The sequence below is a fragment of the Aspergillus heteromorphus genome (assembly GCF_003184545.1).
Source record: "Aspergillus heteromorphus CBS 117.55 chromosome Unknown BO70scaffold_1, whole genome shotgun sequence".
Lineage (NCBI taxonomy): Eukaryota > Fungi > Ascomycota > Eurotiomycetes > Eurotiales > Aspergillaceae > Aspergillus > Aspergillus heteromorphus.
The window spans coordinates 2,737,864-2,764,208 of NW_020290406.1; the positions used below are offsets into that span (position 1 = coordinate 2,737,864).

General features: G+C 54.0%; 10 protein-coding genes across 10 annotated transcripts; 3 read left to right on the forward strand and 7 right to left on the reverse strand.

Annotated features, from left to right (window-relative positions):
• Positions 1–366: 366 nt before the first annotated feature.
• On the reverse strand, positions 367–3,413 carry anxc4 (annexin ANXC4). Its single transcript, XM_025540045.1, has 2 exons — positions 882–3,413; positions 367–823 (listed from the first exon to the last, which is right to left on the reverse strand). Exons 1-2 carry the CDS (start codon positions 3,234–3,236, stop codon positions 512–514), a joined length of 2,667 nt encoding a protein of 888 aa, XP_025404622.1. The 5' UTR covers positions 3,237–3,413; the 3' UTR covers positions 367–511.
• A 26-nt stretch (positions 3,414–3,439) lies between these two features.
• BO70DRAFT_20807 (uncharacterized protein) lies at positions 3,440–4,067 on the reverse strand. The gene has a single exon (XM_025538641.1). The coding sequence runs from the start codon at positions 3,962–3,964 to the stop codon at positions 3,644–3,646; it is 321 nt and encodes a 106-aa protein (XP_025404623.1). The 5' UTR covers positions 3,965–4,067; the 3' UTR covers positions 3,440–3,643.
• A 915-nt stretch (positions 4,068–4,982) lies between these two features.
• On the reverse strand, positions 4,983–7,205 carry aspE (septin). The gene is made up of 3 exons (XM_025538640.1): positions 7,174–7,205; positions 6,265–7,009; positions 4,983–6,202 (listed from the first exon to the last, which is right to left on the reverse strand). The coding sequence occupies exons 2-3, from the start codon at positions 6,789–6,791 to the stop codon at positions 5,095–5,097; spliced, it is 1,635 nt and encodes a 544-aa protein (XP_025404624.1). The 5' UTR covers positions 6,792–7,009; positions 7,174–7,205; the 3' UTR covers positions 4,983–5,094.
• A 2,321-nt stretch (positions 7,206–9,526) lies between these two features.
• On the reverse strand, positions 9,527–11,036 carry BO70DRAFT_20872 (vacuolar protein sorting-associated protein 62). Its single transcript, XM_025538646.1, has 5 exons — positions 10,810–11,036; positions 10,431–10,761; positions 10,320–10,376; positions 10,090–10,251; positions 9,527–9,946 (listed from the first exon to the last, which is right to left on the reverse strand). The coding sequence occupies exons 1-5, from the start codon at positions 10,940–10,942 to the stop codon at positions 9,586–9,588; spliced, it is 1,044 nt and encodes a 347-aa protein (XP_025404625.1). The 5' UTR covers positions 10,943–11,036; the 3' UTR covers positions 9,527–9,585.
• A 757-nt stretch (positions 11,037–11,793) lies between these two features.
• Positions 11,794–13,104, reverse strand: BO70DRAFT_425533 (uncharacterized protein). Its single transcript, XM_025547699.1, has 4 exons — positions 12,585–13,104; positions 12,379–12,511; positions 12,249–12,306; positions 11,794–12,171 (listed from the first exon to the last, which is right to left on the reverse strand). The coding sequence occupies exons 1-4, from the start codon at positions 12,653–12,655 to the stop codon at positions 11,864–11,866; spliced, it is 570 nt and encodes a 189-aa protein (XP_025404626.1). The 5' UTR covers positions 12,656–13,104; the 3' UTR covers positions 11,794–11,863.
• A 301-nt stretch (positions 13,105–13,405) lies between these two features.
• BO70DRAFT_358004 (uncharacterized protein) lies at positions 13,406–15,007 on the reverse strand. The gene is made up of 2 exons (XM_025542190.1): positions 14,721–15,007; positions 13,406–14,655 (listed from the first exon to the last, which is right to left on the reverse strand). Exons 1-2 carry the CDS (start codon positions 14,849–14,851, stop codon positions 13,506–13,508), a joined length of 1,281 nt encoding a protein of 426 aa, XP_025404627.1. The 5' UTR covers positions 14,852–15,007; the 3' UTR covers positions 13,406–13,505.
• A 148-nt stretch (positions 15,008–15,155) lies between these two features.
• Positions 15,156–16,428, forward strand: BO70DRAFT_306589 (uncharacterized protein). Its single transcript, XM_025540046.1, has 3 exons — positions 15,156–15,503; positions 15,581–15,800; positions 15,909–16,428. Exons 1-3 carry the CDS (start codon positions 15,285–15,287, stop codon positions 16,322–16,324), a joined length of 855 nt encoding a protein of 284 aa, XP_025404628.1. The 5' UTR covers positions 15,156–15,284; the 3' UTR covers positions 16,325–16,428.
• Positions 16,429–16,592: 164 nt separating this feature from the next.
• Positions 16,593–17,550, reverse strand: BO70DRAFT_328306 (40S ribosomal protein uS4; the record flags this gene model as incomplete). Its single annotated transcript, XM_025540735.1, has 6 exons — positions 16,593–16,780; positions 16,840–17,073; positions 17,160–17,258; positions 17,337–17,355; positions 17,431–17,468; positions 17,536–17,550. Coding segments are annotated over 6 exons (583 nt in total), but the record flags the coding sequence as incomplete, so codon positions are not given.
• Positions 17,551–17,788: 238 nt separating this feature from the next.
• Positions 17,789–18,888, forward strand: BO70DRAFT_358007 (60S ribosomal protein eL21). Its single transcript, XM_025542191.1, has 4 exons — positions 17,789–17,854; positions 17,928–17,995; positions 18,068–18,115; positions 18,225–18,888. Exons 1-4 carry the CDS (start codon positions 17,819–17,821, stop codon positions 18,547–18,549), a joined length of 477 nt encoding a protein of 158 aa, XP_025404630.1. The 5' UTR covers positions 17,789–17,818; the 3' UTR covers positions 18,550–18,888.
• A 2,298-nt stretch (positions 18,889–21,186) lies between these two features.
• BO70DRAFT_367865 (uncharacterized protein) lies at positions 21,187–25,407 on the forward strand (the record flags this gene model as incomplete). The annotated part of the gene is made up of 3 exons (XM_025544594.1): positions 21,187–21,775; positions 21,827–21,997; positions 22,055–25,407. 3 exons carry the CDS (start codon positions 21,187–21,189, stop codon positions 25,405–25,407), a joined length of 4,113 nt encoding a protein of 1,370 aa, XP_025404631.1.
• Between the last annotated feature and the right edge of the window lie 938 nt (positions 25,408–26,345).

Sequence of the window (26,345 nt, forward strand, 5' to 3'; positions counted from 1 at the left end):
AAGACTTGACTGGTCCAAGGCTGGCCGGGTGGCTGGCCTGGTGTACGTATGCCGCAGAAGATTGTGGGATGTAAGTATGTAGATACAGTCCCTGAGCTGCTGTCACGGTGGATCTGCCCGTGCCCTCGTGCCAAGAGATCTCTTGAAGAACGGGGCTGCCATCATGTCATGTTGCAACTCGCTGCTCAGCATACGGCGGGATTGCGCGACATTCTTGCCAGTAATGAACGCCAGCCCTGCTGGCTTGCAGTTCCAAGGCACCCCCCTAATTCTACCGATGCTGGGTGGCTAAAAGTAGTATCTACACTAGAGCCTTAGTGCGGGTTGGCCCAAGTTTGAGCCGTCTTCATTCGCAGCCAGTCGGGTGTCGGATGCAATTATTTCATTACCTGCATAACCAATCATTGCGTCGTATCCATCATCATCATCATCATCATCATAAACATTATACAAGGTACAGTCATTCACCCCGTCTTCTATCGTCAATCCGACAGGGCAATGGACTGACTATCTAGCTCCGGCCTATCAGGACTTTCGAGCTTCGAGCCAGCTCAATACAGAACTCCCCCCACTCGCTGCCGCCACTCGCCGTCAACACCTCTTCCGCAATCGCGTCTTCCAGCCGCTCGCCGTATCGCCGCCGGAATTCGCTCTTCACGCGCTCCAGGTGTCGCGGCTCCCAGTGAAGCCGGACCAACCGCGAGATCAGCAGCTCCGATCGTTCCTTGCTCGTCCCTGACTCGTGCAGCGCTTGGTGCAGGAGGAGCGCGTCGCGCATGGGCCGATTGATGGCCCCGTTGAGAATGTGTGCGAGGGTCTCGCCCTGTTGACGCAGTTAGTGCCTCGGATCATCCAAGCGAGGGCAAGGTTTGGGTACATACCACCAGGTTCTGGGATTTTTCCATCATGGCTCTGACGAAGTTGCGCCCGTACGCCTTTTCATACGCACGCAACACGTCCCGGAGGTGCGGGTCGCTTCGCCGCACAATGATGTAGATCATCGCCGTCTCTCCGCCGTGGGGAGTGATGAGAGCTCGACGCAGTTCATCCACGTCGCGATCCACCAGGTCCAGGTCCGTAGGGTCACGCTCGCTCTGGCGACTCTCTTCCAAAGCGAGCAGCACCGCCAGCCGGAACTTGTCCGCCTTCAGCTCGGCCTTCATGCATTTTTCCAAGCTGTCGTGGTATCGCGAGTCCCGGAAGCAGTCTTTGATCTCATGGATCTCGCTGTTGCGGCGGCCAAATAGAGATTCAATAAGGAGTTCACGCCGGCTTTTACTCGACTGGTAGTAGCAGTTGGCCCAGAAAGCCTCCGACTCCCAACGGCCCAGAGCAGTGGCGTAACACACTTTCGCAAATGCCCCATTTTCTAGCTGCAACCGGATATGCTTGGCCAGATTGACGCCCTTCCCGTGGACCTTCACGTGCTTCTTATACTCCTTGCGGAGGTCCAAGACCTCATCGCCGGTCAGATGCGGCAGCACGCGGATGAGTGCTTTGTTGTCGACATGCCGGGTATGCGACAGGGCGTCCCGCAGCGCAATGGCATCCGGGGCCGCATCGTAGAAAGTCACTCGCTTCCGGCTGCTGCCGGGGGCGATTACAACAAGGGCATCTCGCCCGCTGGAATCATGTCTTTCGTGCCGTACACGGCTGCTATCCCTCTTCACCCGGTCACTCTTGGACTCCTTTCGGTCCTTCCCATCCATGGATCTCTTCCGCCTGTGCTCCCTTCGTCCCTCGTCCGAACTAGTACCCAGTAGCTCCATGTCCGATACGTCATCATCATATCTGCCGGGAACAACTATTGGCGACGGCATTGGGGAAATAGTCTGGTAGGTTCCTTTGTAGGGCTCCAGCATTGGGCTAGCAGCTCGCTGGGTCGGGTCAGGCCCACTCACGGCGAGGTTATGGGCAGAAGAAACCGAGCGACTATGCGGACGAGCCCCCGACCGGGTTCCCGGCGTGATCTCGACGTACTGGGGTCCAGTCTCCGGACGCGCGGTCGCAGGCTTGGAAAATTGAGGAGTAGCGGAATACTTCACACCAGCCTGCCGGGGCTCGTTTGCTTGAGCTCCTCCAGAACTTTGGTACTGGGGCGCGGCTGAATATGAGAGGGGCTTCGCTGCACTGGGTGCCGCGCTCTTAGTATACGTGACATTGGCGTTGGGGTCAATGTGCGCATATTGGTACTGAGACGGTGCAGCGTATGGCGGCTTAACTGCCGCATCATTCGAAGCCGTGCGTTGGTGAGTCGGAGGAGCCACTGGTTGTGCATATGCATTGCCAACGGGCATCGAGACCGGGCGACCATTCCACGACCCGTACGGATTCTGCAGTCCCTCGGGGGTGACGTACCTCGCAGAGGCAAAAGCAGTTGCTGCGGTCGTAGCAGGCACATCAGGATGGCTTGAAACGGGAAGCGGAAATGCTCCAGGCATAGCTTGTCCCTGTGCCTGCGACGTCGGCGGCACAAAGCCCGGTCGCTCACACTCGGGGATCGGTGCCCAGTTAGACTTAGACTGCGGGGCAGACGACATGGGAGGGACACCGTACTGGGACGAAGGAGGCTGTGGTTGAGGATACTGAACCGGTGCGGGATAGTTGAAAGCTGAGACATCCTCCTTCGAGCCACCACCGGAGCGCGACGGCTTGCTGCTGTACGCTGGGCTCCCGTTCAAAGCCCCCGACATCATGGCGCCATCATGGCGCTGAGATTTGCCGTGAGAGGTGCTAGTATAGCCATAGAAGCTGCGCTCAAGTCCTCCGGGAAGGTCACCATAAGCCAGCGCATCATCATCGTCCTCCGAATCCGAGTAGGAGTGGTCGGAATCTCTGTCAAAATGGGCGGTCCGATGATGAGGCGATGGAGCATACCTCCTGTCGTCGCGTCTGACTGCCTTACCTTCTCCCGAGTCGGATTGGTAGTAATAGTCGCGACCGTGCTCAGCTCGCAGGTAGGGCTCCTGTCCGTCCTGGTAGAAGTCAGGGCCCGCAACATACCGCAAACCAGTAGTATGTCGATAAGCACCGGCTGGACTCACACCTCTGCTTCGGGACCTCGCCCGTCGCTTCGCATCGGCCAGGTCAGAAGCCAAATACTTGCCCATGCCTTGACTGGTGGGTTCGGCGGTGGAGGAGAGGCGGGGGTCGCGAGATTTGGAACGCTCGCGGATACGGCCGCCTGGAGACTTGGAACGGCCTCGCGACCGTGGGTCGCCAGCCTGGAGTGACATGGATGGACAACCGCGACTAAATACGGGGTCTAGGTGCAATGACAGAAGTGCAAGTCGCGAATGGATTCAACAAGAATGTTGGTCTTGATTGTGAGTGCTGACTGATGCAAACCACAGAAGGATGGCTAGCAGGGTAATCCGCTTAGGAAGAAGGGAAGAAAGAGGAAAGGAAGAGAGAGGGAGAAGAGAGAAAGAGTTGAATGTGTGAAAGTGTCAGTTCAGTGTGTGTCACTGGGCGGCCAAGGCTGGGAGGGCGGAATGACTTGCCCTCGGCGGGTTCGCGTCCAGTTCAGCTGAGCAACAGCCAGACTCCGACTCTCCCTCTCTGACTCTTTGCTTCGTCCGCGGGGCTGAGAGCCGCAGCACCCCAGGTAAGGAGCAAGAAGCACACCATCCTGACCACTCATTCATTTATTCGGTTTGGCGCCCCTTCCCTCTGCTTTCCTGTTCCCTCTATCGCATCCATCAAGGCCGCCAGTCACAGCACGCTTCTGTTGTAGCCGCACGTCTTTTCTGCTAGACTGCTGCAGCCTTGAGGAAATCCGAGGCCCACACCACGCGGTAGCATGCGACCAATATCCACCGGCTTCACGAATGGCGGCCAACAAAACTTGGGGTCCAGCATCCACATTCCACCCCCTCTTTGCAATCTGCACTTGTTTACTCCTTAGCGCCTCGTATACTCTCCGCCGCCGCTTGAACGAGCCCTTCCCGCGACGGACGGTCATTGGCTAGTATCGCGGCCTAGCATCGACGATCCGGCATTTTCAGCCTTCCTGCGAAGGAACGGTGTGAGCATGGCGCTTGACAGACTGGTGCTCTTACGCTACATAAAACGGTATCGCGCCGCGGCTACGGGGAATTTCTCCCCAAATCTGACTGGCCAGAAATTCAGAAATGATGGATCGGTTCTTCTTTGATAAGTAGGTGGATAGATGATCGGCAGGACAATTCCCGACAGACATCAAGCAGATAGTGGCAATCTATTCGTCATTTCAGAACCATGCAGAAGCAGGCGGCAGCCCCGAGGACAAACTAGGAGGGTTGGTTCCATGCTTGCAACAGGCATCACCCGCGTTTGCCAGCCAAGGGACAGGAACATGCATGGGACGGATGCACCGAACCCGGATGATCGTCAACCGATGCCGTCAACCATTCGGGAAGGGGAATACACTTGGTCTTGAAAACCAGAGGAAGCAAAGGTTCAAGAATACATGGGAGTGAAAGAGAAGAAGATGATGACGGTCGGGAAGGGGAATATGTGGGGGAGGGGGAATACAAAAGAAAGGAATTCAGCCAAAGCAGCTATAACCGCGTTGGGCACACAAGGTTGGGCTTGCGCTGGGTTGAAAACACTGAAGCACCGAAACTGATATCACGGGTAGAAAGGAAGACAAATCTCGCGAGGGTTCGTAGAGGGCCACACAAATTAGTGCCACAGCAGAAATACATAGGAAAAATTAGCCGCTTCTCTCAACTATGCTCTCAGAGAATACGATGTCCAAGCCAGGCGACTTCGTAAAATATAAAACATGAAATGCCGATGCGCTTCGCTCCTGAGTGCCCAAACCCATCCAGATATGAAACAGATCGCCTTTTTCCGATATGTGAATGGTCTTAGTAAGGGTTCCCATGGTTCTCCATCTGAGAGTCCGGGCAGTCAAGCAAACAAATTGACATCAACGTCGTCAATCCAGAAATACAGTAGCCCGGCGGGTCCAGTATGACACAAGCTCGCGGCCGCGAGCAGCAAGCGATGAAAGAAATTCAGGTATCAGTCAAGATAGAATAGAAGATGGCTCGCGCATTCGGTTGCGGTTCGCCGACGCAAGGCTTGGATGATTGCCGGCGGCAGTCACTACCGGTACCGACGCGGGTCGGGCCCCGTTCTTCCCCCAAACGACTTCCTCTGCTGAGCAGGGCTGGGGGTCGCAACTTTACGGTTCAGGCGGCTAGTTCTCCATCTCTCGTACCAGACCACCCGGCTCGCTTCTCGAAGCTCAGACCGCCACTCGCTAAACACGGCCTCCTTGAGCTTGAGGAAATCGCAGTGTTCGGGATCGTACGGGTCAGCAAAACCCCATGGGAACTTACGTCCAACCGGTTCATCGCCGGCCTTCAGCGAGTACGGGTCGGGGGACAGGGTCGAGAATGGAATATGCTGGACAACAGCTTGGGATCCGGATGATTTGCGCGTGGATTGGCTGCGTTCAGAGGGCGAGCGTGGGGACCTGGAGTGTGCGGCTTCCTCGGTGTTTGAGGCGTCCGCGTCTTCATCTTTGGCGTCTGCATCTTCGTCGTCGCTCTCCGAAGAGGTATACTCGTCCTGATCATCTAGAGAGAGGATCTCCAGAGGGTCGATGTTGGCCTTCTTCAAGCTATCCCACACGGCCTTCCTTAAGTATGCCATGTGTGGGGCGGTGATTGTATCTGCTTTGCTGATGACCGGGACAACGGTTGTCTTGCCCACTATAGTCTGCAGAACCTGGATATCAAGGCGTTCGTCCAGAACCCCAACGACGGGTGAGTCAGTTGCTCTAGGGATTCCCTGGGCAGCCCGCTCAGCAGCCGCTATGTTCTGGTCCAGGCGCACAGGATCCAGAATCAAGAACGTACAGTGGATGTGGGTGTCTCGAACTCCGGGTGAGCGAATGACCTTCATTTCTTCCCTCAGAGTCTCTTCAAACTTGCTTTCCAAGAAGCCAGTCACCCCACGCAATTGAATGTCAACAATGTTCTTCTCCAGCCCCTGGGAATCCCACAGGGTGAGTCCCACGCGCTCGCCATCGATCTCTGTTTCCAAGTAGTGGGAAACGTAGCCTTCGTTGGCGGAGGATTGGTGGGCTTGCTGTTGGACTTCCTCGGGCAAGCGAGAGGGGTGCTTGTGCGGTGGCAGTTCGAGAGACTTTTTGAGGAAATTGAGGAATGAGGTCTTGCCTGAGTTACTGGCACCAACGACGAGGACACTGACGAACGAGTTAGGACATGTCTCAGATAGCTCACCATAAGGTGCTACCATGCGACTCACTTGTACGGGGTTGGGTCCTTGCGCCGACGCAGCCGACGCGGGTTGTTGACGGTATTACTGACAGCACTACTCGCGTAGCTATAGCGGCCGCGATGCGTCATGCTCTCCGTTCGTGCATTGGTGTCGTTGGGCTCCGAGGTGACGGGCGTGCTTATCGCACTGCGGGGTGTGGCCTGTTGCTGGGGCGGAGAGGCCTGGCTCGAAAGCGCAGTCACGGTGTCCTGGCGCTCATCGCCGCCGAAAGTCTCAAGGACGGGGGCAGGCGAGAGGTCTGGAAGACGGGGAGGCTGTTGAAACATGACGGAGTCGCGTTGACGGCGAACCTCGTCCTCTGGCTGGGGTATCTTCTTGCCGTTCTTGCTTCCGGAGGACCTCCTCTCACCTAGGAGCTCTATGGACTTGGAGCGGCGGAGGAAACCTAGGGAGGATGTTCTGCGTTGATCTTTCGTATCGGTGACGACAGGAGGGACTTCTGCGGAAGGCTGAGTCCGGCCCGGGGTCCGGGGTTGTGGTGATGCGGTTGCCATTGGTTTTATTTCCGGGCGGTGCTTCCCTTACCCTTATCACGGACTGGTGGTAACACAAATGGGGGGGATTTGCCAACTAAAAGTGGGGACTCTGGGAATGAATCGTGTCTCAGATATAGAGACAGCCTGGTGCCAAAGGATCAGTGTCTTTAGCGCTCCCCGATTTCCCTCGGTTCGACCTGGGCTAGACAAAGGGCTCGAACGATGGAATCACCTATCTAGTCAATTGCCAACCAAAGTCAGTCAGGACTGAGCACTCAGGTCCAAGTTGAGAAGTTGAGGCTTGCGCCTGCCCCCCCGCAGACAACTTGCGGATAGTTGCGCCGGCTTCGGGGTGGCCAACAGATCATGTTCTTCGGGGTTTAAGGTGGGATCAACGTACCAAACTTCCACGCTGGTCCGGAAAATAATGGCGTCTTTCTCCTTTCTTTCCCGTTGGGCTCAACTGTCCGGATGACTGACGGGATTGATTCTCTAAGTCAACAACTAGAAGCAGATGCTCGACCACCACTAAACAAGCAACGAACGGAGGTCTGACGGTAGAATGCGACACAAACTCCAGCGATCAGGGGTCTGCCAAAATCGACAAACACAAGCCCAGCAAGCGATTTTCAATTGTCGATTGATTCCTCGTCACGGTGAAACGACGGGGAGGTGATATGAGATGAGAAACAAACGTGCGGTTTGTAAAGTGACTCACAATCCTACCAGGGAGAGTCGGGAGATGCCTGCTCGCTGCGTCCGACTGATGCGGCGCATACAATTGAGAGAAAATCAATTATATCGGAAGAAGATAAGTATGAGAAGGCTGAAACGGAAAGAAGTGGCACCCAAGGGTGACAGTGTTGGAAGGCAGATGAAGATCGGCCGGTGAGGACAGCGGTGCTTGCTTGTCTCCGAACCGACTTGATACACTTTTGCTTTGCAAACAAAAGCTCGAATTGACCGTTTCTGCCACGCTCGTCCGGGTCTCAGAGCTTGCTGAGGTCTCCGATGTCCTTTGTGCTAAAGGACAAGTCTTTTTTTTTTCTTTCTGTTTTTCCGGTACGGGTTTCCTTTTCCTTTCTTTTTTTCTCTCTCTACACCTTGTCGTCTACCGGGCGGAGAAGAAGCTCGAGAAGCTTTTGAGCTGGATGAAATTCAGGGGCAAAGCGGTAGCCGGCAGGGGAGAGCTCGACCTCTCCCATTCTCCCCCACTCAGCAAAACCCTCTAGGTATATTAGGTTAGTACTTAGGTTGCCTCTAACTCCGCACTCGGTCTAGGGCGGCGGACGGTTAGCCTAGCAGTATGGCTTGCACGCTGGAGGGGCAGCCCGTCTAGCGATTACAGTCACGCATCTTTCATGCAGTACGACAGCGTGTGCGTCAGTCAATAGCAGTATAGCCCGGGGCATATCTCCATAGGGAGGGGGCCAAGTCAGCGTTGGTGGAATGGGCTTTTGCATCATGGCCTGTTCTTTGTTTCGGCTGGAATGCTGCCCACACCACCAGCCCGAAAAGGGCCGATCAATTTCCCTCCTCTATCCAAACGATGATCCGCTCAACCGCCATTATTATGATTCAACGCTCGTGCAGTACGGATCCAGCAAATTTGGGGTTGAAACGGTATCTAAGTATCTATCTACCCGGTAAGGTATGTTTACACTTTAGGTACTCCGTACAGTGTATCTACACCGTTCCAGCTGGAGCAGGCGGTGATCAAAACTCCATCCACACGTGGGGACTCTGAGTCTAACGGGGGGACTGACATCCCTTGAGTCCACCAGGCGCTGCTGATTGCATGTGGCATGCATTCATTCCTGCTGGCGTCACAGTTGGGTCATCCATCGCCTTCCCAACATGTCAATCGGAGTTGTCCGTCCCTCCCGATACGCGACAGATGAAGATACCGTACTCTCCGTACGTCGCAAAGCTGTCAGATCTTGCCAGTTTGGGGGTCTTGATCCTTACTACTGTGCACATCTCGCCGCCCCTTTTCTTTGCCCATATCTTAGGCAGTGCGGGGAGATGCCCCTTTCCAGTATAAGTAGCTTCCGTATCTTACGTAGCCAGGTATTGGCACCCCCAGTACCCAATATTTGACACCCTCCTAGCCAGCGAACAGTGCAATTGAGGTGGGAGCGAGTCAGACACCTCCGAAATACCATACCGTACTGGTACCTGCCAGGTACAGTAGCCAGTACCTAGTTACTCCGTAACTACCTTGCTTACCTTAGAGTTCGCGCCATCCTGTCCTGTTGTTTGTCTGTCCGCCGCAGCCCCTGAGTTAGGTATCGGACCATTATCAGGAACTGTCGCAATGGACGCTCTGCGGCCTGAATAAGCATCGGCGTAGTACCAGCCCTGGCGAAGTTCCGGGTCATACTACTTTAAGCTTCCATAGTACGGCGTACGGAGTCGTGGTTCGTGATCCCAAGTTTGCGCTGCTGGTTCCTGGCCCGGAATTCAACTGCTTGGTTAGGCGGGTTTGGAACATCAGCTGATCGTGCTTGCATGTTCACCTAAGGTACAGTAAAGAATGTCTGTAGATAGATACGCTGGACTGTATGGAGTAGGAATAGTAGTGATCTTGTACCCCGATCTCCACAGTCAGTCCACAGTCCAGTCCAAATCCACCCACACCGCCTCCCTCCCTTCCCCTTCTGATCATCAACTACGGAGTACAGTAAGTATCTAATAGTATCTACGGGATCCGCTCCAACAGTGATTCATATATACCATCGTGCCTCATGTCAATGGCATAACTTCTTCATATACATCATCCATCCATCCATCCATCCATCCATCCATTCAATCACTCCTCCCCCACCATCTCACCCTCACTCCAAGTCCGAAAAGGCAAAACAACGCATGGACTATCCGAACAAACGGTCTCCCGAACGAGGTGTTTGAATTTCGGTCCGTTCGGTCCCGCCGTATATTTCGCTTCCCCAAAGAGCTCCGGACCCCCCGGCAAAGCATCGTCACCCCACTGGCCATTGAATCCCAGCCAGTTGACCGGGAAGCTACGATCGTAGGGCTGGAAGGTCCGCCTCGCCGCGTCGTAGCTGTATGCGTAGGCGCTTTGGATGGGATCCCATAGCGTTCCTCGGTCCGTATGGTCTTCTACGAATCCTACGGGAAGGTTGAAATGGGGGATCGCGTGGTCGTGGGTCCTAGATATATTATATACTGTTAGGGCGAGCTTGGAGGGGTCTTCTTGGCTGTGATGGCTTCATATATGGATAGTAGTGATTATCGCATGCATGAGTCAGGAGGGGCAGAGGGGACGGGACTAGTTGGGGGTTAGATATCGTACCCGGGAATCGCATATACAGCATGTGTCCCGTTCGCGGAATATGCGATCGGTCTTTTGCCTTTCTTTTCGGTGGCGGAGTAGGTGAAGGCTTCGCCTCCTGCGTGCTGGCTGTACCAGAGGGCTTTGGGGACTCCGTTCTCGAATCGCATCATGTTGTGTTCCCTGGTAGTGGTGGAAGTTAGAGCGGGTATACGGGCTGGGATGGTGGATAGATTAAATATGGTTCTTACAGATCGCCGACATGGTCCCCGAATTCCATGCCCAGGACTGTGTTTCCTTGGTTGTACCTTTCAGTTGTTTAGCATGGTACAACTCTAGGTAGGGCGAGCATGGTCACGTACGCATAGCAATAGAAGTAAAAGGCATCCAACGTCCCATTGCCGTGGTCACGGACAATGATTGCTGATGAGACAGCGCCTTCTGTCTTGCCATTTGCATCTGGTTTCACGCCATGAAGCCATTCTGGCTGCGGGTTGGCGTTGATGCCTTCCTTGGAGGTCAGATAAACGCTGGTGTTTCCCAAATCGTTCAGGCTTGCCAGATTATCGAGCGTCAAGGGCGACGGTGCTCCCTGAATTGCAGTCCAATTGACCATCGGGATTGCATGTACAAGCTGCTTCCCGAAATCATAGGGTAGGTAGGCTTCCTGGCTATATAGCCAAACTAAAGGTGCTAACGAATTGTTAGAAGTCTATAGGTGAGTCCACTCGGGCTACTTACCATATTCCAAAACATAACTTGGCAAAGCAGTTGCCGCCAGATCCAAGGGAACGGTATCTGCAATTTCGTCCTTGATTGCCAGCAAGGGCAGCTGAAGCACGGAATAGAGGAAGTTGGCACCTAGGGTCCACATTCTGACAAGTCGAATATCATCACATCAACTGGATATCGATCGATTCCAATGCAGTCTGCGTCCTGCGACAGAGGCAACTCCTACCCTATAAAATGGTGGCGGGGCAGTGCCTATCTCTTTTCCAGCAGCGCATCATCACGGGTATATTGCCCAGGTGCGCATCCCTTGTAGAGATTATGCTACGTATCAGATTCGGTGGTATCGCCTGCATATTCAATGCCTGTCTGACTCTGGCCGACCGACCTTCTGACACCTTTCATGGCGAGGGTCATTGTCTCAGATTCCTGTTCCACCTCACCTCCACCCACAGGGCTAACCCAATCGTTATGGCAGCTGATAGGGCTGGAAAGCAAATTATTGCTTTTCCCTCGGTCTCGTGTCTTGTGGAGGCTGTTGAAAGTGACGGGGCCATCTCCCCGGTTGTCTGCGATCTTCCTTGCAGGGGGATTCGAGGGTCCGAGGCATTCTGCATGGATGTGGGAGTCTCTTGCGCCGTTGAGTGATAAGCATGATCTGAGTCTATGCATCTGATGGGTGAGGGGGTCGAATGGGGGTGTGATTTTCATGGTCACATTCTGCTGGGAGGGGAAGATGGTCAGATCCCGTGATGCTGGTCGGGGCCAGTCAAATATCTGCTTGTCTTCGCATGCCGGATTCCGTGATTCCCAGATCATCCCCGCGCATAGGCATTGAGGTATCCCTATGCAGGGCCTCGCATAGAAGTTCATGCAAGTGGCTAATAATCCTGTCGTCGATACACCTCCAAAGTCTAGATACGATTATATACATACACATGGAGTCGGATATCATAAACGGTCCGACGCTCCCGGCATTTTCTTTCAAAATTCGCTGCAGTTCTTTCAATAAATACTATTCGCATTCTCAAAACAATCATGCTCGTAAAGTTAGGTAGTGTGGTAACTAATTATTCCTTGCCGCCTGCTCAGCCTCCAATTCCTTCTTCTTCTGCGCTTCCTTCATGAGCTTGAACAACCGTAAATCAAGCGGTATCTTGTCGCCCAGCCATGTAGCGCGCTGGGTATGGTTTCGCTCCTCTTCGGTATGCGCCGTGTTCGGATGGATCAACGCACTCAATGGCCCCCGGTTAATCACGAGCCAAGGCACGAAAGCGCCAAATTGTGCGGGTGTGAAAAGGTTGACCTCGAACATGGCTATAGGATGAGGCCCGATAGGTCTGTCGAAGAAATCGTAGATGCGTAGCTCGGGAACTGCGCGATGTCAGGAGAGATGAACTCGAAGACAGCCATGGCAAGTTAATGGGGGTGATCGAGAGGGGTTGTTTTACATTCACGTCTGATTCTTTCCCATAGCGCTCTCGCAAAGGCGACTTGGTCGGGATTGGTCTGGGGAAGGGGAATTTAGCCGTGTTCTGTCCTCGCATGGGATCTCGGTGGCCCGGTATGGGATTTACCAACCTGGAAGTGGTAGATGTGGATGTCAAACCCCCCGCGACGGTCTTTGCTGAGGGGGTCGGGGAATTCTTCATATGCTTTGCTCAGAATCCCATGTTGCGGGTTTCTTAGTGATTTCCCGTCTTCTGTCTTTTCCCTGTGGCGATTCTGTTAACGCTCCTTCGATAATATCCTCCATTGCGACAGAGCTTGCCAAGTGATTCACTTACATAGGAAGTGGTTCCAGATCCTCATACCCCGCAAGGGGTGAGGGGTACGAGAATGCGAACTGATCCGTCATTGAGGGGGTTGGTTGTCCGGATGAAAATGAAATGTGGAGGGATGCAAGAAATAGACTTAGTTCCAAACAATATCACCACGAGGTTCAAGCTTCAGTCGAAGCCAATTGCGTTACCGAACGATATTCCTTACTTTCCTCGTAGTTTGGTCGGTGTTGATGTTTTAAAAGGGGAGAAAATCCGCTATCCGAGTGTATATCCGATAAGTGTACAAGAGCCGTTCCGCAATCGGATGGCGACAGACCCATCTTTATAGCATCATCCGTTATCACCTGGACGTCCAATGTATTACCAACCCAGTTTTAATCTAAACTCCATCATCCTGGTCTTTTCCGGATGATTTGTCCTCTCTTTGTTCGTAGCTGATTAGGCAATCATGAGGCGATTATGCAAGGTTCAGTTGCAATATTCCGCACTCCTGACAAAGGCGCGGAACTAAATGAGGGTCCTGGCTTGGCACGGATGAGCGATGAATAAGTGTTGATACGAGGTCGGTCAACAGGTACAAAGAGAAGATTTTTTGATTTATGTGATAGTCCGATATTAAAATTGGAACAGTTGGTCGTAAGTTGTCAAAAACTGATGGTACTTCTGTTTATCAAGTCGGATTGCGGGGTAACCTCGGCAGCGGTATATATATGCGAGCTAAGGCGCGGTACTGCCAAATACGTATAAGGCTCCATAATTCACCCATCAGCAGCATTCATTACTGTGCACAAAATGGTTGTATGACATATTCCTTTTATGTTCGAGTAAATATACAGAGATATGCCTAGATACAAGCTGTACCAATGGATATCTGGATGACCGATAGAACGCCCGAACCTTGCAAGTGTGTGAGTGCATGCCCCTCTACCAAGACGCCTTAACGTCAATATGTCCATCATCGTCAACAAACTTGCCCCGATCCCACTCGCGACCTTCGCCTTTCTTCGACCACTTCACATCATCCAGCCTGCCCTCGGTGTCGTCCCCGGGCGTGGAGGTAGTGTTGTTCTTCCATCTCTCCACAAACTCGTTCCCGAAGCCGGCTTCCCGCAGTCTCTCCTCGCCCTTCTGCTTCCACCGAGCGCGATCGCGGACCGCTTCAAGAGCAAGGCCCCAGTCGTCATCTCCAGTCATTAAACCCGGCACGGGTCGGCGAGTAGACCGGCTACCTGCCTGCCCCTCCTCTTCCTCCAATTGAACATCCGTAGTAGGGTCGTAGTCAGCCGCGAAGTGTGCGTCGATGTTGCTCATATTAGGCCTATAAGCGCCCCGACCCCGAGAGCGAACCGGCTCTGGAAACCCATGACCACCCTCCTTCGCTGGCAGAGGTCCAACTAGGTCTTCTAGTGGATCCGACTCGTCTCCAGATTGTGGATTCTCCGAGTCTGCTGTGCGAAGAGGTGGTTTTTCCTCGCGTGCCACTGTCTCATTTCTTTTGGAAGACTCATATTCCCGAGAGCCCCGGTGACTCCTGCGTTCGCCGTCTTTATTGTTGCGCCTCCCAGAGACCCTCGGGGACCGGGACCGTGACCGTGACACTGAATCGTAGCGACTGCGGTAATGTCGGCGACGGCGGCGAGAGTCAGCATCCCGAGAATCTTCTGGAGATCGGCTTCTAGACCGAGAATATGACCGATCTCGATGACTCCTTCTAGAATGTCTGTGTCGCTCCGTATCGTGGACATCATCAGGCTCACGTCTGCGACGGCTCCTATGCGATTGATCCCTCTCAGAATCCGAACGACTTCTATGTCTTCTGCGATGCGAGCTAGACTTTTCGTCGCGATCTCGTCTGCGTTCATGCCTTGACCCTCGCTCATCCGATGTCCGATGACCGCGTCGTTGCTCACGTCTTGCATCGTGCGATGAGGATGATGCTTGGGCCCTTAGCTGTCGCATTCGCTCCCTGGCTTCGCGCTCTTCTTTCCGTTTCAGGGCAGTGTTATGGTTGTCTGTTTCTCGGATAATATGACGAAGGAATCGAGTGTTTGGTTTTGGGGCAGCGCCGGTAGGCCTAAAGTAATGAACCGTCAGCTCGTCCAAGATGACCGCGGGAGAGTTCTTGATGGAGTGAAATACCTTTTCGGCATGTATGCTTCCAATCCACGCGCAGAGTACTTCAAGGAGCTGTCTCGCGCCTCCCGCGCCATTAACTCGGCAACATGATCATCGTTGCTGGGGTCGATTGCTTTTGCGGTGTTGGGAGGCATGGTGTCGGGTAACGCCACGAGGGGAATGCAACGGATTAAAACGGCGGAAGGGAAAGAATCAGATCATGGCAGAGTTGAATGAGGTCAGAATTTTAGGCAGATAGTAAAGGCTCGAATTGTAAAATCAAGGCAACTGCCTAAAATATGAGTGGGAACCACCGTCACGTCGTTTAAAAAGTGCAGGAGCGAGCGATATCACCGGCGATATTCATTGTCGCCGCTCACCGGGGGATTCACCGCCCGCGCCGATAAAGTGGTGGGGCCGAGGAATCTGTTTACCTCTCCGCATGTTTCTGCCGACGCGCGATAGATGAATGGATTTTGCAGCCACCGCCCCCCTCCTTCAGCAAGACGTATTGTATAGTCATCCCCTCTGATAGCCTCGGCTTGACCAACTTTCAAATCCCTCTTGACAGACAACTGAACGCGCACAATGGCCGAACCGAACGCCACCGAAGCACGAAAACAACTCCAGCAACTGCAGGAAGAAAACGGCGATATCACGACGCAGCTGAACATCCTCCGCATCAGCGAACCGATATTTTCTCCAGATGCCGGAAGCCAACCCTCTCCGTCGAAGCGCAGATCAGATGCTTCGACCATATATAACCCCACACCTGCCTCGTTGGAAGCGGATCTGACACATTATAAAGTACGAAGCCGGTTTTCCCCGCGGGCGCACAACAAGGTTGTTATGGATGGATCGGTGTACTGACATGATTATTGAAGGAACTATTCTCAAAGTTGCGATTTTCATACGTTGAGCAAGTCACCAAGGAGAAATTCTTGCGCGCGATTGTGGGCGACCCGCCCCTGGTGGTCGGACACAATGAGAACGTGGAGATGGAGACACAATTGGCGGAGGTGAAGGCAGAGCTCCGCGCGCGCAAAGAAGAAGTCCGGAGTATGGTGGAGGAAATGGAAAAAACTGGCAAGGAATTGGCGAATCGTGAGTGCTCTCTATACTACTTTATCTCAGGCCGGGGTTCTATCATCAAGTTCTGGTGTTATAAGATAGGATGCGAGGTTGTACTGATATCCGACGCAACTTGAACAGGGTACAAGAATGTTCAGCTGCAGATAACCCAGCTGTCTAGTCTCCCGGAGTCCATCGAAAATCTCGAATTAACTATTGCCGACTTACGCGAAAAACAAGGAATCGATACACACGGGTCCTCGTCCCAGACCCTTCCTCTTCCCGCGACGTTGAGCCTGCTGTCGGAACGGGAGGCTGAGCTCGCGGCCCTCGATCGACAACTCGCTGCCGTGCAGAATGCACTGCCCCGCAAGACACGAGAGGCCGAAGCGGTGGAGCGGGAACTAGGTGTTCTAGAACGGAGGAAGTCAGAAGCCATAGCCCAGGCCCAGGAGGTCCAGAGGAAGAAGGAAGAAGGGGAGAGTGATGGGCTGGTGGAGATGGGGAAATGGTACAGAAGTGCCGAAGAAGCACTAAAGAAACTAGTGGGGGTGTAGGGCTGAGGGGACTTTCGAGTTTACATGAGTTATGTTGTACCTTGGTGTCGGCGTTTGCGATTCATACCCATATACCAGTTACGGGGCGTGTAGCAATGTTCATGGTGGATCTTTACAACTAAGAAAAAATTTCGGGTCTCAGAATCGAGCCGTAGGCTATTGGTTCATTTATAGAATTGCATGATCGTACAACATTATACGCTATGCTGCAGCCACGACGGGACCCCGTAATTAGATTTTCACTAACGAAACCCGTCCATACTCCGTTTTTTAATCGTTTACTCCTCATCCTCCTCAGCCTCGTCGTCACCACCGCCGGCGGCAGCAGCAGCCTTCTTGCGCTGGACACGACCGGGGCGACCACCACCGTAGGGGGAGGTAAGGGCGAAGTCGATGTGCTTCTGGGAGTCGAGGCGGACAAGGTAAGAGGGAACGTTGACGATCTGCTTGCCGACACTGTATGCAAAGTTAGCTTCGAGTGTTCTTCGTTCGTGGATCGTGCCGGAGGCGCATACCGGATGTGACGCTGCTTGATCAGGACACGGGCGTGGTGGATAGACTTGGCAAGGCCGAGCTTGTAGACGCAAGTCTGAAGACGACGCTCCAGGAAGTCCTCAACGTTGAGGGCCAGGACGTAATCGAGCTTCATGCGGGACTCATCGAGCACACCGATGCGCACCAGACGGCGAATCAGGGCGTTACCCTCGAAGAGGCGCTTGGGGTCCTTCTCATCGAGAGTGAGGAGCTCACTATCAGAGCGGTTAGTACCGATCATCTTCTCAGCCTCCTGGCGATACCATAGGCAAGTCGCTTATCGAAAACAGGGGGCGCATACCGAGCAGCACGACGGATCTTGGACAGGGTGAGCTGGACACGCCACACCTCACGCTTGTTGCGGAGGCCGTACTCGCCGACAACCTTGAGTTCCGCGTCACTAGCGATAAAAGTTAGGCGCGGATACACACGACATAAAGAGAAGCACGCTTCTCATTAGTGGCCGGAGAGTACTAACAGACGGGCCGACTCGAAGGCTGCATATCGATTAGTATATGAACGAGAGGCGCGGACTTCGCGAAATTTTGCAAAAAACTGATAAGGCTACTTACGACGACGGGGGACCTTGTAGGTCTTGGAGTAGACACGGCTGTTGGGAACATTGCAATTAGACGAATGTCGAGACGGGCAGATATCATCGCATGGCGAATACTCACGGAACGGGGGCCATGGCTGCGGATTGGGCGTTGTCGTGATGTTGTCGAACACACCAAAGTACACGGGTATCGCAGAGGTTCAGAAGATGAAGATGCTTTTGCAGAAAGGAACTAAGCGAGCGAGGGTGGAGCCAGATGCGGACTAGCGCAAGGGCTAGCCCTCGGCGGCGGAGAACGGCCGCACTAAGCACCCGAGAAGTCTACACATCGCGACGGGCGGCAGAGCGAGGCATTTCTTCGACGTCGACAAGTTCTCAACACCAACACCACCAACACCGCCGATATGGGTCACTCGCACGGTTTGAGAGCCGGTACTCGGGTATGCCGATTTCCCCCAGCCTGCAGAAACGCTTTTTCGCTGGTCCGAACGCCCGCGCTGACGAACTTTTCAGTATGCCTTCAGCCGTAACTTCAAGGAGAAGGGTGCCATCCGCCTGTCGACCTACCTGAAGACCTACCGGTACGCCGAAATTTCCCGCCGAGTTGGATTGTATAAAATTTGGGTTAGCAGGGTCTGATACGTTTTTTACAGGGTCGGCGACATCGTGGACATCAAGGTCAACGGTGCCGTTCAGAAGGGGTCAGTACAATTTCCGCCCGGTGCACACATGGAAATTCCGACATCAACGGATTTGCGTGGTGTATCCCGAAACTTCGATCGATCATGGTTTGCTGAGATATTGGAATAGTATGCCCTTCAAGGTCTACAACGGAAAGACCGGTGTTGTCTACAACGTCACCAAGTCTTCCGTCGGTGTCCTCCTCTACAAGGTCGTCCGCAACCGCTACCTCGAGAAGCGCGTCAACATCCGCATCGAGCACGTCCAGCACTCCCGCTCCCGTGAGGACTTCATCAAGCGTGTCAAGGAGAACGCCCAGAAGAAGCGCCAGGCCAAGGAGCAGGGTATCCACCTCCACCTGAAGAGACAGCCCGTCCTGCCCCGTGAGGCTCACACCATCGAGGGTGTCTCCGCCGAGACCATCACTCCCATCCCTTACGACACCCACATCTAAGCGAACGAAAGAACGGTCCTTGCGGTTGTTTGGTGTTTTATGGGGTTTTCCAACAGGGGGTTGCCTTTGGATTCAGACAGGGTTTCCGGATGTTCTAGGGCATCTCAATCCTGTGTATAGATTCCCCTGAATGAAAGAAAAACAAAATTTCCATTTCCTGTTCGAAAAAAAATGATACCATCGGGTCTTTTCCGCTTTGCCGAATGTCTGGTTTTTCGCCCAATGAATCCCTGGTCACTCTGGTGATTGCCTGGATCTTGCGAAGCATGATCTCTATAATCTGGACGTCTTTGTCCGTCCCATGGATATATATGTGTAGTCTGGAATGTGCCATTGAACTGGTCAACAACCAGGGTAGATTGCGTAATTTTTTTCCAGCCGTTGGCCACCGAGTCGCGGTTGATTGAGCAGTTCGTTCTAGAGCCAAGTAGCGGCCTGAAAGATAAGCCAACACCGAATTCCGTCAACCATCCCGAGATGGGGCTGTTTCATGCTACTGTTAATAGATCTACTTTATACGGAGCCGTTAATGTGGGGACCGTTATGGGAACCTTTATGCCACCCCAGTTTTCCCCCAGTACTCAATCTTTCCTCTTACCCCCATGTCGACTGTTTGCATGCCTTCACCATAGCAGATTATTTCTGTCATCATCCCCATCCGTTCTAAAACTATCCAGCGACTTGGTAGTATCTGACGCCCAGAATCGAAGCTCTATTGAGACTTGGCAGTAAAAGTGGCTCGTTATTCCAATCCTGACAGCTTCCCTTCGGGTGGGTGCTCATGGAGCTTATTAGCCTGGTCAAAATCGGTATCTGACAATTTCTATACGCTTGGCCATTAGATATTCTGCACATGCTATACCAAGCATCGCATAGCATTGAGCGCAGCGCCTCAGTATATAGTAATGAAGGAACTACTTATAGACATTGGGACTGGGGAAGTCCATGGTTTCTTTGTGAGACATGCTGGGTATATATGGTGTCACTTGGGCTCTGTTTTCAAGAAACTTAGCTGATAAGGCGGTGTTACCTGAAAGCAGCAAACCACCTCCAGTCGCCATGTTGAATGAAGCACCAGTTCACAGCGTTGCATCTTGCTCTACCGTCGAGGTAGCACTCCCATACACTCCCATAATGGATCCCGTTCTCAGGACGGTCAAACTGTGTGTAGTACTTGCAGCTTGGAAGCTCTTCCTGTGCATGGCTGTCTTCGACCAGAACAATGGAAATTATCGTAGGACGTAGGGAGTAAGATTCCATAGGTCAAATGCCCGGCTCTGTGGAGGGAGTAGAGCAGAGTTGATGGCTGATAGCACCCATAAGTAGACTTCATAAGCGTTATAGATACAGCGGAAATCCCGCAGAAGCAGAGGAGCCAGGATGTAGTACAGCATGGCTTATGGCGCGAACAATATACACAAGGGGATTCGGGCTTCCTCTTGCGGTGACTGCCGAGCAACTGGGCAGCCTATATCACCCCACAAACTGGGTCACCGAGTATAGACCAAGGTGATATGGAAAAGGTAGGCGCGTGGCAATTGAGTAAACCCGACCACAAAGAAACTCGACAGGATCGGTGCAACCAATGCAGTCATTCCTTGTTAGTTAACATAGACGTTGTAGTCAGCATCATGGTAGTCCGCAGTAGCTTGTAGCACCTGCATCGTTAGTGTCTTCTTTGTCCAGGTACATATCCAGAAGATCCCATATTCACGGAGTACTAGTCCGTCGGGAAGTGTTGCGGAAGGTACGACCGATAGAGCTGATAAAGCTCGGAGATCTTAGCAGCTATCTCTGCCCGAGTCGCGCGAAGTATTCCAATGGTCCCCCGTGTAGATGAAAAGCGCTCGTGTGTCTGGTGTAGTTCAGGACAAATCCGCAACCCGGAGGGTGCGTGCTCCATTCGCGGGCCCAGGAAGAGGTCCAGGAGGATATCGATGGGGGCAGATGAGGAACGAGGGCGCAGAGGAACAGTTGTAGCACTCCAAGCAATCGAGCCTGGTGAATCCACGCGTAAAAATAGCGACTCCGCCCCGGCTCTGGCTCTGGCTCGAGGCCCGGCAGTGAATGACGGCGACGGACCGATGATGGAGGGAGGAGTGAAGGCGGCCGGGTGCGCGCAAGGGCGCAAAGACGCAAAGGCGGCCTCGCGGCTCCAGCCACAGGGTTTGCGGGAAAGCCAGGGCGCTAGCCGAAAGCAGCCACCCTAGTGCCTCAACCTGAACCGTCAGTCATCCGTAACTGACTGCAGCAATCACCCGATCATCCTCCCTCCTCCTCCTCCCCTCCCCCCCCCCGAAGAAGAACCACCTTCTCTATTACCACCTCCTCCCTTTTGGGATTCTCTGGGCAGCGGCCTCTCACTATCACACCACTACCCTTCTCACGCCCGCCCCCCCGTCTTCCTTAAGCTTTGTTTGGTTCCCCAGCCTTCGACGCTGCTCCCCTCTCCACCGTCCACCTGGTCGTTCGGAGCTTTTACGGCTCAAGTAGTTGAGCTAGCAGTTCAACCGTGGCGACTCTTGATACCTGACAATAGGTATATTTTCAGCCCATCCCCTCGTTTGCACCCATGGACTCTGGATTATAGCCGCCACCTGTTTCCGTGTTTACAGTTTCAGAACGTGTGTCTAACAGATGTCGCAACCCGCTGGTCCCACAGAATCGAGAATTGTTATGGCAGAGCAGAGTAGCCACGATGTGGTAAACCAAACCCTGTCGGGCGGCGAACCTTCGCCGTCCGACGTTCCTGCGAGCACCACCGACAAGACACCTGCCGGAGGAGACGTGGGGGAGTTCAAAGATACTGCTACAACGACACCACCGGGGACGAACACAAGCGCTCAACAAGGGGAACGAAAAATGGATGCTGCCGAACAACTAGGACAGAACGGAGCCGCCAAGGATGCCGATCAGCCGCCGAGCGTGAGTGTTGCCGACATGGACGCTTCCATATACCTACTGAACCCGACCCAGGACACCCCAAAGTCTGGTCTCCTGCCGGTCGCTGCAAGAGCACTCGAGATGAATGGAATGACGTCTGGGTCAGATGGTGGCGAGGACACAGCCTCTCAAGGAGGTTCGGAGTCCGACGCCAGTCGAACGGATGGCAGATTCGCTCGAGCCGGCTCCAAAAAGCCAACCTCCTTCAAGCCGGTTACCTTTGCCAAATTTTCTGTTCCCAAGGCGCCGGGCACTCCTCCCATAACGAAGGCTTCGGAGAAAGGTATCTACAGCTCACATCCCGCACAAGGAATAGCAGTCTAATCCACTCTAGCTCCCGTTACTTCAACCACTCCTCTGGGCACGCCGCCTCCCACTTCACGCCCTCGCTTGGTCGTTAAGTCCACTAGCAGCCTACGCGACTCTCTTTCAAAAACGGGGATGGGCGCGATTAGGCCTGGTGCAGGTGGACCGGACCCGAACCAAGTTTGGAATAAGAATCGCCGTAAGAACTCTTCACCATTGAGTCCCGACTGTGCTTCTGACAATCGCATACATGCAGCCGTTCAACAAACACCTCCGAAACACTTGACCGATGAGGAGTTGAAGCAGCAATACGGAATTCACATGACGTCCAGGATACAGGAAGATGGTGGGGGAGGTGAAGGTAAATGGGCCGATATCGACGACGATGAAGACGACTGGGCTCCCGAGACGATTGAGTGGACTGATGGAACGAAAACCGACCTCACGCAACAACCAGAGCCTGCGCCAGCAGCTCCTGCTCCTCCCCAAGAGAAGGCGGCGGCGGATTTCAAGAATGATTTCCCACCCGTGGAGCAAGCTGCTGCTGTTGCTGCCGCTGTCAAGGAGCCTGCAAAGTTTGTCCCAAAACCTGTGACCTCTATCGGCCCGAACCCTACAGTTCTCCGGCTTGGAGCAAACGCAGAAAGGCAAGCAAAGAGTGCCATTATTGCTGCCAAAGGACCCAACGACAAATCTCCCCTGTTATCCACAAGTCCAGCACCCCCCCCTGTCAAGTCGCCTTGGGCCCAGCTACCGCCGGTCGAGAAAATCTCCCCTGTAATTCCTCCAGTCCAGGTCCAACCGCTAATGCGGCCTCCCCTTAGGGAGCCTCACTTAGGTGACGGTCCACTTGGACCCCTGCCCCCGAAAGAAATCGCCGCAGATGACTTCAACCGGTCCTGGAGGGAGATGCAGTCCGGAACTCGGGAGCTCTACAATTCTAGATCGGGTCGCTACGAGCCTGTCGCGGAAACAAGAAAAGGAGCCTGGCGTGCTGAGCAGAACTTCCGGGCGCCTTCTTTGTTGCAGAGGCCAGCACACGGCGAGCAAGCAGGACCAGCAGAGCCCTCCGCCGCTTTTCAAACACACAGGTCGAGTGGCCAAGATGGGATGCACTGGCCGCGGCGCCGAACATCGTCTAATGTTAGTGGAGGGAGTGGCAGCTTCGGACGTCGAATGTCGATTGGCAGGCCTGATATGGTACCTAAGGTATTTGAGTCTAGGAGAGGGTCTCAGGTAAACGGGATGATCGAATCATCATTACCTGTTAGAGACCTGCCGCCACCTAAGGATGTTCCTCTGCGCGAGGTCTCGCCTTCCCGGAGGGGTCCCGGCCCTTGGCCCTCAAGGGGTGCTGCACACGTACAAGACAGAATGCCCAATATGCCCGATGGAGTACCACAGCCGCCTACTGCAGAAGTAACGGAGGAACAGGCGCCAGCAGCAGATGTCCAACCGCCACAAGCGCCTCAAGAGAACCCAGTCGCCATGCAAGAGCGCATAATGAAGGAGAAGAGGTTGGAGGCTCGCCAGCGAAGAATAGAGCAGGAAGAGAGGGAGGAAGCGGCGAAGCGCGAAAGGATTCGGCAGAAGCTTGAAGCACTGGGCCCAGCTCCGGACAAGTCGAAGCCCAGGTGCAAGGAGTCGCTGGATAGCGGAAAGGCCGAGACCAATCCCCCGCAGTCCGCTGCGCAAGCATTCCATTCTCCACCAAAGCCACCAGTTCCCGAACCGACCGGGGAGCCTAAGCAGTATGGTATGATGAAGGTTCACCATCCGGACACTGTGAAGAAGCTTGTGGAGAGGGAGAGGGCTCCGGAAAAGGCGCCCTCAGCCGCCAATGCCCGACGCACTTCTTCGCCGGCTCGTGAGTCGAAACAAGATGCTTCCGCGCCGAATGGATCTCAGCAGCAACCCGGTGATACCCAAGTACCGAGTTCTGACAAAGCGCCTGAAGCTCAGACCGACGAACAAAGCCCTCAGTGGAGAGGAAACCTCAATGCTCCCAGCACGTATCTGCCTTGGTCCCCGAATCCCAAGTTTGTGGGAACGACGCCTCCTACCATTTCGAATCCTTGGAAGCCTCTAAGCAATGACAAGACCTTAGGAAATGGTATATTCGAGCAAAGTCTCGGTGGCTTCCCAGCAAGGGATATCTCTCTCCGCAGCCACTTGGGTCTTGATCAGCCAGCCATGGCGCCGGGCTCTCAGCCTTTCTCTGCTCCCTCGCGATCCCCACAGGAGAACGCATCGATCCCACCTTTGGCGTCCCCGGAAGTCAGGCATGTCTCTTACGATGCCATTACTCCGCTTGTGCGCCCCGGGCCAATCGGTCCTCCCAGTTCGCAGCACTCTCACCGGCAACATGAGAGTCGCGCTGCTGGAACAGCAGCCTGGAACAATTTCCATTCCGTGGCTACGAAGCGTGAGGCAGAGGAAAACGAGAAGCTCCGCAACGAGTTCAACGCCATGCCTCAGGGCCCCTCTTCACTCCAGGTTACATTTAATGAGACTTGGAAGCAAGTTCGGACCGGAGACCAGGCCGGACAGAGACAAGTCGTTGGAATCACGAGGTCATCAGAGAACAACCCACCACTGGCAGCCCCCCTTCCTGGGTTCGATCACCCTGTTAACCCTCTGCCTTTCACGGAGACACCTGCCCGGCCTCTTGGTAGCGTTCCAGTCCGCAGTTCACGGTTTTTCCCCCAGGCAACCGAGCCTCCCCGGAAGCCAGCGGCTGATGATGGTGACTTTTACCGGAGCCCTTCGCCACCTCCGCCGGAAGAAATGTCGAGTCATCCAGTGTATACTGGCAACTCGAACAGGCCACTGGTCCATCTTCCTGCGCCGAAGCCTATCGTCAAACTGCCTCCGAAGGTCATCGCTCCGCCCCCTCCGCCTCCCACCTTCGCCTCTATGGTTGCCGCCCCTCCGCGGTCCAACTCTCAGCACGTTACGTCCTGGCAGGAGAAAATCAACACACTATTTGGCAAGAAGACGGTGCCGGAAAAGAGGAATGCTCTGGCGGTTACATCGGCGACCAAGGAACCACTTGACGTCCAGCTGCACATCGCTGCGGTCTCCGTTTCCCTTCCTTATAACGGCGAGTCTCATATCGGAGACGGTGAGATGACCGCGAAGCAAGTCGAAGAGGCAGAGGAGATTTTTGAAGACCGTGAAGTGGGATCTTTGCCAGTGGTTCGAGTACCGACCCGGGCACCTCCCGCAGCATGGCAGGCAGCGCCGCCGCCTTCGCAGTCTCGCTTACGATCGAAGCACCTGAAGTCGATGCAGGTCCACAGCATTGAGCCGTTCTTGGTTGGGTTCCAGGACAGGGACTCCTCCGGAAACACCAGGGTTTCTATCCGCTTCCCCGGCGCAGCGCTTGCGAAGACCCTGTCTCTTCCCCGGAAAACAGGACCTCATACCTCCCGCCCTCGCGGGCCTTCGAGCTTCAAGCCTCGCAAGAACACGAAGCCGCGCGAAGCACCCGGGAATCCAAACACCAAGAAGCCTGCCACATCCCAGCAGCCCAACGGCAGCAGCTCTCCGCGACGCCAGTCCCGGAATGCGTCTTGGGGTCCCCGTACGTTCAGCGGGTCCCAGTAAAGTCCAGTCAATCGTTTTCTATGCGGAATGAAGTCTCGAGATTCGAGTTGCAGCTGTTAGCTTTGGGTTGGCTTTTGCCGGGTTCCAGATATTCATTGAGCGTTCATTTCGGTATTGATGAGCTACGCCTGCGGGGAAATTCGATCGATCTGGGTTTGGTTTGAATTCTTAGTATTCCTTTAATGTTCCTCCTTTTTTCCCGCACCATATTCCCTGCGTGTCCACCTTGGTTCAGTGCCCACTCCCAGGTAACAACAACATACTCATCCTTCTATCCAGCGGGACGATTCATTTCATGGTCTCTCTCACACTCACACATACACAACACTCCACCTTGCTCACTGCTTGCTCCTTCTAACTCGTTATCCGTTTCGAAAGTTCAGGGGTTTGAACGAAAACAACCGTTGTCTTTCCGATCTCTCCCCCTACCCCGTTCCTTTTCCGGTCTCACCCGCTACTTACCTCCCCCCTTATCTCCTTTCTCAAATCTTGACCCTGTCTGTCCATAAGTGCGGTTCCGCATCAGTATCAGTATGCTGCAATGCAACTCACTACTCTCCTCCTCCCCCTCGCCCTCTCCCTCCATAAACACAATATACCCCTGTGTTTTTTTTTTTTTTTTTCTCCCATCCTTCCATGCTCCCGCGACCGCCGTTTGTGGTCGTTCGTCGAGCCGTTGGATCTCTCTTTTCTCTCTTTCCCTCACTTTCTCCTTCATACCTTGTAAACCAGAGCCAGGATTCTGGGATGGGATAATGGGATGGGGCGGGCGCTTCGCGTTAACGTCCAGAAACCTGTATCTAGCATTGTGGTGTGGTGTGCATTCAAATACTTTAGCCTTCTTGTCTTGGTTTCTTGTGGAGTACAGATGATGTAGCATGAAGTCACCAGCACCAGCATCCGGTCTGCAGGGTGTTTGTTCTGAGTAAAGTGTAATT

What these genes read in the sequence shown, in the direction of transcription:
- anxc4 (XM_025540045.1), bottom strand. Translation starts at nt 3,236, where the DNA reads ATGTCACTCCAGGCTGGCGACCCACGGTCGCGAGGCCGTTCCAAGTCT. An exon ending in AAAAATCCCAGAACCTGGTG is followed by an intron (nt 824 to 881) that starts GTATGTACCCAA and finishes CTGCGTCAACAG; the next exon opens with GGCGAGACCCTCGCACACAT.
- BO70DRAFT_20807 (XM_025538641.1), bottom strand. Translation starts at nt 3,964, where the DNA reads ATGACCGTCCGTCGCGGGAAGGGCTCGTTCAAGCGGCGGCGGAGAGTA.
- aspE (XM_025538640.1), bottom strand. Translation starts at nt 6,791, where the DNA reads ATGGCAACCGCATCACCACAACCCCGGACCCCGGGCCGGACTCAGCCT. An exon ending in AAGGACCCAACCCCGTACAA is followed by an intron (nt 6,203 to 6,264) that starts GTGAGTCGCATG and finishes CTCGTTCGTCAG; the next exon opens with TGTCCTCGTCGTTGGTGCCA.
- BO70DRAFT_20872 (XM_025538646.1), bottom strand. Translation starts at nt 10,942, where the DNA reads ATGTGGACCCTAGGTGCCAACTTCCTCTATTCCGTGCTTCAGCTGCCC. An exon ending in TTTTACTTCTATTGCTATGC is followed by an intron (nt 10,377 to 10,430) that starts GTACGTGACCAT and finishes AACAACTGAAAG; the next exon opens with GTACAACCAAGGAAACACAG. An exon ending in GGGGACCATGTCGGCGATCT is followed by an intron (nt 10,252 to 10,319) that starts GTAAGAACCATA and finishes CACCACTACCAG; the next exon opens with GGAACACAACATGATGCGAT.
- BO70DRAFT_425533 (XM_025547699.1), bottom strand. Translation starts at nt 12,655, where the DNA reads ATGACGGATCAGTTCGCATTCTCGTACCCCTCACCCCTTGCGGGGTAT. An exon ending in GATCTGGAACCACTTCCTAT is followed by an intron (nt 12,512 to 12,584) that starts GTAAGTGAATCA and finishes GAATCGCCACAG; the next exon opens with GGAAAAGACAGAAGACGGGA. An exon ending in GGAAAGAATCAGACGTGAAT is followed by an intron (nt 12,172 to 12,248) that starts GTAAAACAACCC and finishes GACATCGCGCAG; the next exon opens with TTCCCGAGCTACGCATCTAC.
- BO70DRAFT_358004 (XM_025542190.1), bottom strand. Translation starts at nt 14,851, where the DNA reads ATGCCTCCCAACACCGCAAAAGCAATCGACCCCAGCAACGATGATCAT. An exon ending in GAAGCATACATGCCGAAAAG is followed by an intron (nt 14,656 to 14,720) that starts GTATTTCACTCC and finishes TCATTACTTTAG; the next exon opens with GCCTACCGGCGCTGCCCCAA.
- BO70DRAFT_306589 (XM_025540046.1), top strand. Translation starts at nt 15,285, where the DNA reads ATGGCCGAACCGAACGCCACCGAAGCACGAAAACAACTCCAGCAACTG. An exon ending in CGGATCTGACACATTATAAA is followed by an intron (nt 15,504 to 15,580) that starts GTACGAAGCCGG and finishes TGATTATTGAAG; the next exon opens with GAACTATTCTCAAAGTTGCG. An exon ending in TGGCAAGGAATTGGCGAATC is followed by an intron (nt 15,801 to 15,908) that starts GTGAGTGCTCTC and finishes CAACTTGAACAG; the next exon opens with GGTACAAGAATGTTCAGCTG.
- BO70DRAFT_358007 (XM_025542191.1), top strand. Translation starts at nt 17,819, where the DNA reads ATGGGTCACTCGCACGGTTTGAGAGCCGGTACTCGG. An exon ending in GTTTGAGAGCCGGTACTCGG is followed by an intron (nt 17,855 to 17,927) that starts GTATGCCGATTT and finishes CGAACTTTTCAG; the next exon opens with TATGCCTTCAGCCGTAACTT. An exon ending in AACGGTGCCGTTCAGAAGGG is followed by an intron (nt 18,116 to 18,224) that starts GTCAGTACAATT and finishes ATATTGGAATAG; the next exon opens with TATGCCCTTCAAGGTCTACA.